Below are 13,917 nucleotides of genomic sequence, written 5' to 3'. Positions count from 1 at the left end.
CGTACGTCTCGGCCGTCCTGCGTTTCTGAGGCGATTTTTCAAGCGTCGGTGCGACTCTGACTGACGCAGTGAGTCTTGAGCGTTTACGCAGAGGACGCTGTGTTAGTTCATGTTGGTTCCAGATCGGGACGTTAAAAACTCGTTTGACGCCTCTGGTTTGAGGCCTTTGCATTTAAGGGCAGACGTTTCGTTGAGTGCTGAGTTGAGTGCCTTTGGATGTTTTGTTTTGTCTCTTTGTGAATGAGAGTGGTTTTAGTGGATGTATTACATAAAGTCAACGGAGGCGATTGGCTCGGCGGCGGCGTGACTGGGTCTGTGACTAGCCCTTAAGCTAGCAGGTGTGCCCAGCATAATTAAGTTGCTGCTGATGTCTTTCTACTGTTTCTGGACAATGATGTTGCTGCATCACTGGAGCGTAGTCTCTGATTGGTTGATTTTGGGCATCAGACGCCAAGAAGTTCAGCTTTTTCAACTCTGGAGTCTGACGCTTTGGACGTGCAAACAGAGCGCCCAACGCATGAACGAACTTGAAAACACGCCGCAGAAATGCAGAGCGGCCGAGACGTGTGTCCACCATAGACTTTGCCTGTAAATTCAGAGAACGCATCATCAGACTTGAAAAAACTGAACTTTTGGCATTTGATGTGCTGCATCAACCAATCAGAGACTACGCTCCAGTGATGGAGCAATGACATTATCCAGAAAAAGGAGAAAGAAATCAACCACAAACAACTTCAGTACGCTGTGTGCACCAACCGTCCCTCAGCCTGGTCTGAATCATTCACAAAGAGAAAACTAAACATCTAAAGACACTCGCAGACCTCAGTGGACGCCGTGGACACACGTCAAGTATTTTTCTCCGATGTGCGTCCTCGGTGTCCTCAAATGTAAAGACGTCCAACAAGATGCGTCCGATCTGTTTTTAATGCCCCCGTCTGAACGCAGCATGTCACTTATTTCTTCAAATAGTCTGCTCTGAAATGGAGCAAAGGATCATGGTCTATGTAGTTCCCTCTGTTTTTAGCTGATGCTGCACCAAAACAATGAATTTAAGCAAAGAAACTTTGGACGATACGATATCGTTACATCTCTTTGTTTAAAATCTTAAAGGGTAAAGGATTTGAAACATTTGGACTCAAATAAGAAGCTGCTGGAGCTAAAACACTAAAATTAAACATGAAAACTCATGAAAACCTCAAACAAAAGTGACACACTGAGCCTGAAGCAACAGAACACAAGATACAGAACACACACAAAACACACACAAAACATGTAAAACACACACAAAACACACACAGAACATGGTGGAGACACAGAACATGGTGGAGGTGGAGGACACACAGAACACGGTGGAGACGGAGGACATGGTGGACACACAGAACATACTGGAGACATAGAACATGGTGGAGATGGAGGACACACACAGAACATGGTGGAGATGGAGCACACACACAGAACATGGTGGAGATGGAGCACACACACAGAACACGGTGGAGACACAGAACATGGTGGAGACACAGAACATGGTGGAGACACAGAACATGGTGGAGACACAGAACACGGTGGAGACACAGAACATGGTGGAGACACAGAACATGGTGGACACAGAACATGGTGGAGACACAGAACATAGTGGAGACACAGAACACGGTGGAGGACACACGTACAAATAGTCCACATTTGCGCGTGGCCAGGAAATGCTTTGGTCCGTGGAGCTTTGTCTTGTGTGAGGCCTGCGTTCCGCTGGCGTCACTTTTACTTAAGTCCTCAGTCGCTTTAGTGGATTTAACAGACGGAGGTTTCTGTCACAGACACAAGATGGCAGCACTGAGTCGAGTTATGCACAGGATGAAAAACAGAGTAAAACACAGGATGAAACACACGATTAAAACACAACAGATGGTACAGGACGGGACGCACTCGAAAATGTACTGAATACTTACTGTCTTTGAGTAAAAGTACTGGCTGTGGGACTAAATACTTGAGTTTTGCTACTACGACTACGACTACGACTACGACTACTACTACTACTACTACTAGAGACTGTAGAATACTTACTGTCATTGATGTCAAATGAGTACTGGCCATGGTACTAAAAAGAGTTGAGTTTTATTACTACTACTGCTACTACTACTAATACTACTGCTACTACTACTGTTGCTACTACTTGTACTTTATAAACACTTGTTTTCAATGTTTGTAATATGCATGTAATATAACTAAAATCTAAAAAATCTAAACAAGAAAACAAAACTATTGAAGAGTATGGAGACTACTACTACTACTACTACTGCTACTACTAGTACTACTACTACTACTTCAATGCATGTAATATAACTAAAATCTAAAAATCTAAACGAGAAAAACTATTGAAGAGTCTGGAGTTGTCTACTACTACTACTACTTCTACTTTATAAACACTTTAAATGTTTTCAATGCATGTAATATAAAAGTTTAAAATCTAAACTATTAAACAACTATCAAAGAGTATGGAGACTACTACTACTACTACTGCTACTACTACAACTACTAGTACTTTATAAACACTTTCATTTTTTTCAATGCATGTAGTATAACTAAAATCTAAACAAGAAAACAAAACTATTGAAGAGTATGGAGACTACTACTACTACTACTACTGCTACTACTGCTACTACTACTACTACTGCTACTACTAGTACTACTACCACTACTTCAATGCATGTAATATAACTAAAATCTAAAAATCTAAACGAGAAAACAAAACTATTGAAGAGTATGGAGACTACTACTACTACTACTACTGCTACTACTAGTACTACTACTACTACTTCAATGCATGTAATATAACTAAAATCTAAAAATCTAAATGAGAAAAACTATTGAAGAGTCTGGAGTCGTCTACTACTACTACTACTACTTTATAAACACTTTAAATGTTTTCAATGCATGTAATATAAAAGTTTAAAATCTAAACTATTAAACAACTATCGAAGAGTATGGAGACTACTACTAGTACTACTGCTACTGCTACTACTACAACTACTAGTACTTTATAAACACTTTCATTTTTTTCAATGCATGTAGTACAACTAAAATCTAAAAATCTAAACAAGAAAACAAAACTATTGAAGAGTATGGAGACTACTACTACTACTACTACTACTACTACTACTACTACTACTACTACTACTACTACTACTGCTACTACCACTACTTCAATGCATGTAATATAACTAAAATCTAAATATGTAACCAAGAAAACAAAAGCAGCAGACACACAGCAGAGAACACGATCACACAGATGCTCAGGAAACACGAAGTTACACCGTGAATCAGACGCAAACACAGGAGACGTGCACAAAGCTGCGGAGGTGTTAGCGTGTTTATTGCATGCGCAGACTGACTGGTAGAACGGCCGTGCCTTTAATCACTGGCTGTAGATGGACAGACAGGAGCAGCGCTTGTGAATTTATAGCTTATCGCTCTCCGGCCCGAGCAGAAGGAATGTGCCGCTGACCCCGCTTGGAAAATATGACAGACGAGCGGCGGCCGTTGTTCAAATTTCTCCGCTAAGGAACTCTGTGTAAAGACTGTGATCAGAGAGCTATGGAAAAAGTGTCTTGCCCAGCGGCGGGTGTGTGGGTGGTCGGGGTGGGGGGGGTGTTGTGAGGTAAACAGGGGGGTTATTTTAGGTTCAGTGTTTCCCCAGTGACAACAGGGCGATTGGGGGTTGGCACAGGGCCCCTCTTGCACCTCTAGTGGCGGTGCGGTGCGGGTGCGGGCTGTGACGGCAGCGAGGGCACATTCCCTGTAATCTGAGGCACACGAGAGCCCCCAGAGTTAGCCAAGCTGGACAGTGTTCAGGTTTAAGACGGGCATAAATTATGACTCCAGAGAGGTACGATTAAGACGTACTTAGAACAGCCGATCCGTCAGCGGTTTAAACTTCTCACGATGAAAAAAATACATGTACTTGATGTGATTCGTCTTTAAATGTGGAACGTTTTGGCTGCGTCCTCACTAATCCAGGCCTGAATCCAACATTAAACTTTCTGTAAACGGGACTAAAACAAGAACTAGGGATAAAATAAGATACATTACAGTGCTCAAAACATTTACGAGCAGATTACACTGCTTTGTGTTTCCTGAACGTTAAGCCCGTGACTTACACAAATATGTTTATTATCTGCTTGCCCTATATTCAAGTGCCCACAGCAGAGTGACCCAATCACAGCCCTGATAGCCCGGTCACATGACGTCACAGAGGTGGAGGTGGTGGAGGTGGGTAGTTTTTCCTTTACGCAGCTTTGTAAGCGCAGATAAAGCTCGTTTCTCTCAGGTCAAACCTCGTATAAACTGGTCCAACAGAGTGACCTTTACGTAAGGCCATGGCTCGTTTAAGAACAGAACTAAAAACATCTCAGAAACTGTCATGGAGGGAGGAATATCGTTATGTCACTTAGGCTAATTAAGATGCCTCCTGGAATCGTTTCATAATAAATAAAAAACAAAAAAACAAAACTATGTGTATTTGGCAGATGACTCATGATTTCTAAACGTGTGCACTTAAATACAGGCTTTTATTAGTGTCTCTAAATCAAACCTGCCCTCACATTGTCCACAGGAGTCAAAATAAAGTCTAAAAAGAGTGTTTTTTGTGTTAAGTTTAGCACCAAAGCTAAGAATCTACTAGAATCTACTAGAATCTACAGTACAGGGCAAAAAGTACAAGCAAACGCCAAAGACAATGCATCAGGTCTAGAAGAAAAAGCTCGTTTCACTTTAAAACTAAAAGCAGAGAAACACAGAGCAGTGAAGTTCTGAGCGGAGCGTGTGCACATTTTAAACCTGATGTTGCGTCATGGACAGTATTACTCCAGTAACATCACGCTCACGCTCCCACTGACACCGGGAAAGCACCTGCTCCAAATGTGCCAAAGCAAATGGAGCTTCTTTTGAACATCAGCTGTGTATGAATATGTGTGTATGTGTGTGTAAATGTATGTATGTGTGTGTTGGGGTGTGTTTGTGTGTGTAAATGTATGTATGTGTGTGTTTGTGTGTGTTTGTGTATGTTTGTGTATGTTTGTGTATGTTTGTGTGTGTTTGTGTGTGTTTGTGTATATGTACAGTGCTGGAAGAAGTACTCAATCTTGTTATTTAACTAAAAGTACAGATACTGGAGCAAAAAAGTACTCCAATAAAAGTAAAATTATCACGTGGAAAAATCAATTTAAGTAAAACTATTAAAGCACCTGTTTAAAAATGCACTTAAAGAGTAAAAAGTAAAAGTATTTCGTATAAAACTTCAAATGTGCTGATTTTGATACAAATTTGAGCTGAATTTTGAAACAACTGAATCGATAACAGATGGTTTTGTTTATTAAAAAGGTGTTAAAAATAAACTCAGGCAATAATTAAAAAAAATGTCAGTCCTGTTCAAAAATGTAGTGGAGTAGAAAGTACAAATACTGCTCTTGAATGTAGTGCAGTAAAAATAAAAAGTATCAACTGTAACATATACTTAAGTGATGTACAAATGTCTAAAATTTGTAGTTAAGTGCAATACTTTACTGCTTTTATGCCGTTACTTCGTTCCACCACTGTATATGTATGTGCATGTGTATATGTATGTGTATATTTATATGTATATGTATATTTATGTGTATGTATGTGTATATATGTATGTGTATATTTATGTTATATGTACATTTATGTGCATGTGTATATTTATATTTATATGTATATTTATGTATATGTATGTGCATGTGTATGAGTATGTGTATATTTATGTTATATGTACATGTATGTGTATGCATGTGTATATGTATGTGTACATTTATATTTATGTTATGTGTATGTGTATATATGTGTATATATGTATGTGTATATTTATGTTATATGTATGTGTATATTTATGTGTATATGTATGTGTATATGTATATGTATATTTATGTGTATATTTATGTGTATATATGTGTATATTTATGTTATATGTACATGTATGTGTATATGTATGTGTATATTTATATTTATATGTACATGTATGTGTGAAGAGACACTCTGGTTTATGTGAGCTGTATTAGTGTAAAATGAAGCTCATTTTCTGTTGTTTTTTCCTTTTTATGATGAATTTAAAATCCTTCACTCAATTAAATGTTCACCCAGTGACTAATTTGCTCTGGTGTAACGACAACAAGATGAAATGGTTGTTTATAAGTTGGAATAATTTCTCTGTAAAGCCTGGAAGAAGTGTGCGATGAGTGTGTATGTGTACTTGTGTATGTGTATATGTACTTGTGTATGTATGTGTATGTGTGTACGTGTATATGTACTTGTGTATGTGTATATATATTTGTGTGTGTATGTGTGTATGTATAGACCCCAGTGTCCCGGCGCTGACCGTAAACTCTCAGATGAGTCAGTGAGAGCCGTACAGACTGACTCAGCGCACGACAGACACTTGACGCTCGGCACATAAGGGGTTAAAGTCTTTGAAAGCACAAACAGTACTGAGCCTGTGCCCAAAACGGCGTCCTGCGGGTCCGCTCACATTTCACCTGACCCCACACACTCGCCCCGGTCCTCCCTGTGACTCTGAGGCGGCCATTTTACATGTAAAGTGCTGTTATGGCGACTACATCAGTGGCTTTTATGGATTTTATGAGTTTGTGCAGTAAATCAAATTCTCCTGCTGTAACGACCTCAGGTTCAGTAAGTGGAGTTGGGGAATGGGCACATGGGGAATCTCAGTCAGGAGCCAAAGCACATTCAGACAGCGTCCAGTGGAGGGTCCAGTGGAGGGTCCAGTGGAGGGTCCAGTGGAGGGTCCAGTGGTCATCATGATGCTATGATCGTTTTCATGTGTGCTGCCAGGAACAACAGGATCCCAATAAAATGTGGAAATCAGAAGTCAGCGGAGTGAGTGGACACTGATACTGAGGGACTGATGGACGAGCGGTGAAGTCTGGACCTGGACCTGACCCTGGACAAGTGGTGGAATCTGGAACTGACCCTGGACTTAACTATGCAGTCTGGACCAGACCATGGACTCTGGACTTAAGTCTGGACTGGACTATGGAGGCTGAACTTACGTCTGGACCTGACCGTGGAGTCTGGACTTAACTACAGGGTCTGGACTTAACTAAGGAGTCTGAACCTGACCTTGGATGAGCGGTGGAATCTGGACCTGGACTTATCTATGGAGTCTGGACTTAACTCTGGAGTCTGGACTTAACTCTGGAGTCTGGACTTAACTCTGGAGTCTGGGCCTGACCACAGTCCAGCAGCAGCTCCGTGTGTGCTTTATAATGTACAGTATAAATATAACTGTTGAAATTCACAAACATCACAGCAGAAACGTGTTCTTCAGAGTCACACTGAGCTCCGGCTCCACAATAAAACCGCAGACTGACACAGCACCTGCAGTCCACACGTTTTATTGACTTGTGGAAACGCACCATCATAAAAATCTGGGTGTGTATTACCATGCAATAGTGAGGACCGTGTGAGCCATGTTTTTAAATCTTGATCAAAGTAATAATGCAGTAACGACAGAGACTTTCCTTTACTTTCAATGTTTAAATCCAGGCTCAAACGGTTCTGTTTATCTGTGCATATGACAAAAAGGGTTTTATTCTGCACTTTTCTCCTTTAACGTTAATTTTATGATGATTATTTATGATTAATTATGTTTTGATTTTTTGTATTGTGACTTTGAATTACTTGAATTGCTTCTTCCAACATTTTCCACACTGATGATTAAAGATCTGGTTGGCTGTGATTGGACAGATCTACTGTACATTTGACATGCCGCTTCTTAAAACAAGAGGCTGAGATCTCCAGACGATGTACGATCTGTATCTGTACCAAACTGTGCCGCTCACTCACCTTGGCGTCCGTCTTCTTCGTCACAGCTTCCGTGGAGGGTTTCTTCTTGAGCACCTTGGCTTTACTGTCCTTGGCTTTGGTTCCTTTGCGAGCGGCCGGGCCTTTGAGCATCAGCTGCATGACCCTGGAGCTCTTGACCGTTTCCCCGATGAAGCTGATAACCTGCTGCATGTTGAGCACCAGCTTCTCCATGCCCTCCAGCTTCTGCGCCTGCTGCTCCGAGCGCTGGTTCACCACGGACACGATGGTGCTCAACTCCTGGCAGATGTCCCTCACCTCCCGCCCCATCAGCTGCTCCACCGTTTTGGGCGCGGAGCCGTTTTCCTCCTCCGGCTTCTCCGAGCTCTCCATGCTGTCGAGACGGTTCAGAACCTTCTCCTGGATGTCGATGAGCGTGTCCATCTTGGTGCTCAAAGACTCGATGCGGTTCTGGATGAGGTCGAAGCTGAGGTGGCCATCTTTTAGCTCACTCTGGTTAATTCCCATTGAACTCATGGTTTACCGCGGAGTAAATATCACATTAAGACACAAACAAACGTAGCCAGTCACGTTCCTGGAAAGAGGTTTGCACAAAATAGCAGCCAGCTCAATCCACGAGTGTTCCCAAAGATAACAAGTATAGTCCCACTGAGTCAAAAGAAGAGAGAGAAAACCTTCCTAGAGTCTATCCCTGGGGCCAGCCTCCCTCCGCACCAGCAGTGGTATTAAGAGTGGAATGAGCTGGAGTCCCTAAATGTAAAATCAGGGCCCACGTCAGCATGGGGTCAAGTGTTTGGGGAGGGGGCTTGGCGCTGCCCGGCCCAGCAGACATTTGAGAGGCACAAGTGTTAAGCCCAACGTCGTCACCGCGCTGCTGGCTGTCAGAATGCTCACTGTACACTGCTATTCTTCAGAGTCTAAGTTTGATAATGGGCATTTATTTAACGACACAAACAGTTTATATAATGAAAAAGACACTTAGTCGACTTGGATTTATGTTCATTTGACTTGTTTTAATCATGATTTGGGACAACGGATGGAAATCGTTTGGCTATAATCTGATGTGTTTACGTTTATGTTGTATCATTAGCATTGTCCAAATCAAATAAATCAAATAAAAAAATAATAATAATAAATAAAAAATACATTTGCACATCTGATAATTTCATACTGACTGATGAGATATTTTTCTAATTTAAATATATATTTTTTATTTGGCCTTTAAATGTCCAGTATGTACCTTTTCTTGTCAGGTCCAACACTGTTTGTGTCCCTAAAAATGTTGTTTATTGCTTTGTCTGGAATGTTTCGCAGTATGGCATTAAACTTCTATCTTTCATATATGTCCTTAGAGTCGTCCAGGTGTGATCCAGAGCAAAAGAAAAGGAAAAAATCTGTCAACTGAACAAAACCTTGTTGGAGTAGAGAGCTCAAAAACATGCATTCTCACCATGAGCAGGCTTGCCTCTCCGCGGATCTCACTTGTCTCTAAGGAGATAGACAGGTTTAATGCTACACTGTGCAACATTCAAGGAAAAGTAATAACATTTCCATGGAGATGAGCAGGTAAGTTTCACACGTCTGTCTCCAGTAGCTCCATGAAGAACAGAGACATTCTTACGCAGCGTTCTATACGGCTAACGTGCTAGCATGTCTACATGACGCCGCATAACTGTGAATGGAGCCGAAGCAGCTCGCGCCTCGTCTAGTGTCCAGGGGAAATCTGAAGAAGCTCCTGGCAAAGGCGACACGACCAGACGTTCATCAGCGGAAACACGAGACGAGACAAGGATGATTTACGACCGATAAAAACAACCACGAATGTCCCCGTCCTTTCTAGTAAATTGTATAAGTGATTTTCTGTGGAATAAAGATGAAGAAATGAACATTCTAATGGTTCTGGAATCGATTTAACTGTCCTGGCTCTATGTTACATACATTTTCAGCTACAATACACAACTGTTTTCCTAGCAAACTTATTTAAATGAGAAAAATCTTAATATTTGCCGGTGCATTTTGAGTAAAGATAAAGAAAAATAATTATATGACATCAGAAAAGTTATTGAAAAAATGACATTATTCATCACATAATAAAATCCAAAAAGTAAAAAAAAAAACTGAAATAAATTTGAGAACGCTAACGACGCCGTCCGAACGTGCCCTGGAAAACAGCACAACCTCGTCACCAAAAAGCGCGTGTACTTTCCGTGAAAACCGCGACGTCACGGGGCGATAAACACACTGATCTAAACATAAGCATTCGGAAACAACAATGCTTCCAAGAATGTTTCCTGTCCCAAAATTTACTCTTCCAAACCACCATTAATTACTGTCGACAACAACCTGCAAACTGATCTGCCGTGACCCGAGCCAAACTCCGCGGCGTTCCCCTCTCGCTCCCTCAGCCCAGGCCCAAAGCCGGGTTCATGGGTGCAGGGAGCGGGAAGGGTGACAAGTTGCCAGTCAGGGTGAGCACTGTCAGCTCGTGTTTAAATACAAGTCACGCCGACCCGGTCTCACGCTACTTTACTTCACTTTACAGAGGAGGCGATATGAACTTTGAACTTCGGTGTCACAGTTTTTAGAGTTATTTGTGTGATCCCTCAGTCGTCCAGGGCTGATCTATGACAAAAGAAAAATATAAAATCTGTCAACTGGACAAAACGTCGTAGGAGTGAAGACGTTTGGCTGTTTCTTCAGTTCTGGTCACGTTACTGCTGGACACTGCCTTAAATCTGTCTGAAGGAGGAACTAAAAACACCTATAGTTTACAGGTTCAGTTTGTAGACAATAGGTGTAAATGTGCACTGTGCCTGAGTCATACTTAGGACAGTCATTCAAGCCTCTAATGAGTGATTTCACACCCATTAGTATCCTAGGCTATCTCTGTTGTTTTAGTTTCGCTCTGGGCCTGAGGATGGAGTTATAGATGGGGGATAAATAATGTCTGAGGCCCTGATTAAAGTTGCTAATAGTTTAAAAATGTTATTGATATGAATCAGTACAAATATAGCCATTATAAATACAAATAAGGGCATGAATAAAGTTTAAAAAGATATGCTTAAAAATTAAATAGTCATAGAGGTGAGGAATACGTTCCATGTTTAAACAACTTTTATAGAATTCAATGTGGAAAGACGCAGACAAACACGACATTGAATGAGTTATCTGTGATGCTCAGACCCGGGCAAAAGCTGTAGTTAGATGATGTTTAGGAGATGTGAAGGGACGAGGAGAGGACGGGACGCTGAAGGGGCACTGGCGTTATAAAGAAGTGGACGTTATAAAGAAGTGGACGTTATAAAGAAGTGCACAAAGTAAGTGTGATTCAAAATGTGGAATTCTGATAGTGAGTATCATAGCAACCGAAAAGCCAATCCAGAACGAGGCTGTTAAAGTAATGCCCTGTCTCGCCTTCACCTCTGGTTTAGCAGGGAGCGGGCGCTTAGCAACGCTGTCAATCAGTCTTGTTGCTAACGCTATTGGGACTGCCCTCAGGGAAAGAAGGCGCCTGATTTGTCTGTTATTAATGTTCAAATTGTGAGGACAAATTAGCGAATTAGCAACTTAGTGCTCTGGAGACGCGCGGTGTAGACGGGAGCGGAGTTCAGTTTCCCAGGCTAAATTTGTGCTAGCTCGATTTGTACTTTGTTATGAGTGAAAACTCTGACCTTGCAGAGAACATCACATACGAGCAGGTTTGTTCTGCACAGTCTGGTGATTATTTTTGTTGCAGATTCTCTGGGTGTCATTAAGAAGGTGCTGATACTTTAATTTCAATTCAATATATTTCAAAAAACTTTGATATGGTTCAGTGTAAAAAAAAAACAAAACATCAACCTCTTACTTAATGATCAGCCCCATTTTCCCGAAAAACAAAACATTAACAGTGGATTTATGTTCCATTTTTTTAAGATTGGTGAACATAAAGTGCATTTTGTTTATCCAGAGCAGCCACTCTCTGAATGTGGCTCTAAAGCCTCCAGCTCTTTGCACTTTGATTGAGAAAATATTTGTTTATACTTTATTAAGTTTGGATTTGACAGTGTTTGCAGCACACTAAAGAGAATTCATTGTATAGATTTGTTTTGTTTTTTACTATTTGAGTAAATCGCACTCATAAAATCAGAAAGAATAATGATAATTTTGTAGAGTAAAATATTACACTTAAAAATGCAGGAAATTACATTTTGCTCAAAACCCTCAGACCCATAAAAACACTGGAAATACGTCCACAAAGTTCATAAATACAACATCTTACATATTCTTTTTAATGTATTAAAAGCTGCAAACAGTTGACTTCTTTTAAATTAATTCATTAATCACTTTGTTGTTATTTGTAAAAAATGTCTTTCTGATTTTCATTTGGTCTGAAAAGGGTCAACGTGGCTCTTTTGCTGTTAACGTTTGCAGACGTCTGATCCATTTCTTACACAGCTCCACATGTTCTTGTACAAAGGGACTTGTGCAGTTTAACTCCACTAAAGCCTCAATACAGAAGTACAAACATGGCTGTGATACCAAAAGTGTTTTTTAAACCACTACCTGTGCATAGTTCATATGAAAAACACCACTTTTATCCATCAAAACAGTCACAGAATCGGTCAAATGTGGCAAAAACAAACACATTTCCTTCATCTTGGCGATATATTGAAACTGAAATTAAACATTTAAATATTTGTGCACGCCTCTATCACTAAATGTCCCATCCCTAATCCCACGCTACTTCACTTTACACAAACACGGCTCCGGCGACATGGAAAACTCCAGCGCTGCACATGGCCTTTAATAGTGATACTCTTGGGTCTATCAAGCGCATGCCGGCACACTTTTCTTCTATCAATATTACGCACAGGAGCTGCTACTGCTGCTGCCGCTACAGTGGAAAGAACAAGTGACGAGGCCGGAACAGATGGGACTGAGACGCCATGAGACGCCCATCAGTCACCCCACGAGCCAGGGGCCCACACCTGTTTACAGACGCCAGCGGATGACAGACAGGGGAGGTCATTTGCAGCTTGTTGTGTCAGTTTAACGGGACCGGGACGGAGGCTCTTTGGTCCTGTCGTGTGGATGGAGCCTGTGTTTTTAAAAGGGAGGATTATGAAACACGCTTTTGTCTGTCAGCGATGAGTTAGCGGCTTCTGTGAGCAGCTACTGACGGGAAGTAAACGCGAAGAACGGCTGCGTGTGGTCTGGAGGAGAACGGGGGAAAAGATTAAATTCTGTGTTTTGAGATCACACTTATTGTATCGTGTGCACAGTGTAGTGGTGATTAGAGGGGCTGGTGGTGCAGATCAACAGCCTCACTTCTGTCAGTCTGTCCCAGGGCAGCTGTGGCTACAGTAGCATCTGACCACCCCAGATTGTGGAGTGAGTCAAGAATAAAGAGCTCTGTCGTAAAAGGCTCTGTATATACACAATGATTAATGAATGGATCAATGGAACTTTCCCCACAATATTCTACTGTAAGGAAACAAGCGCCCACGCCACCAGGCCAAGTTACAGGTCAGATCTGTAGAGGGGCAAGCTGTTCAAAGTAAGAATATTTCCAAGCTTGTTTGTTTGTTTTTCTAATAAATAAAATCACTTGTTGAATACATGGTTGTACACTGCCCCTTCAAGATGTGCGTTCTAAAGGACAATGAATATTACACAGTGTTATGTAACAGAAATGGTTTAAATTATTTCTTTTTTAAACTCTTTCTTTCCCACTTTAATGTACAAACAGCAGGGGGCGTTGTTGTATTATTCTATGGCGTATATACGGTATAGGTAAATAATAACATGCCTAAAGCAAACTATTAAATATTCTAATTATTCCCGAGCCAGTGAGAGACACAGGACAAGGCCGAGGACACACTGAGGACACACTGAGGACACACTGAGGACACACTGAGGACACACTGAGGACACACTGAGCACATATTTCGCCCTAAGAGTAAAAACAGAAGCTTTGGACATGTATTTTTTTAGAAAACATTAAAAGTGAATGAGGCACTCACACTGGATTTAAAAAAATAAAATAAAATCCAACCTATTTTTTTATTCTTAACGTGAGCTCTT

The 13,917-nt window shown here is 41.1% G+C and overlaps 1 protein-coding gene across 3 annotated transcripts in view; it reads right to left on the bottom strand.

The window, feature by feature from the left end:
* The window catches only part of mylk4a (myosin light chain kinase family, member 4a), a 94,545-nt gene extending 85,951 nt beyond the window's left edge, over window positions 1-8,594 (bottom strand). For 2 of the 3 annotated variants that reach the window (XM_055228542.1, XM_055228541.1), the window contains exons 1-2: window positions 7,873-8,594; window positions 1,668-1,802 (exon numbers count right to left, since the gene is read on the bottom strand). In XM_055228542.1, the coding sequence (XP_055084517.1) occupies window positions 1,668-1,802; window positions 7,873-8,367 (630 nt within the window). In that variant the 5' untranslated portion in view covers window positions 8,368-8,594. The remainder of the gene's footprint in view (window positions 1-1,667; window positions 1,803-7,872) is intronic. The other variant, XM_055228543.1, reaches the window with a different exon arrangement.
* Between the last annotated feature and the right edge of the window lie 5,323 nt (window positions 8,595-13,917).

The sequence above is a fragment of the Periophthalmus magnuspinnatus genome, chromosome 17, assembly GCF_009829125.3.
Source record: "Periophthalmus magnuspinnatus isolate fPerMag1 chromosome 17, fPerMag1.2.pri, whole genome shotgun sequence".
In the NCBI taxonomy this organism is placed as follows: Eukaryota; Metazoa; Chordata; class Actinopteri; order Gobiiformes; family Gobiidae; genus Periophthalmus; species Periophthalmus magnuspinnatus.
This window is presented reverse-complemented; position numbering and strand designations above follow the sequence as displayed.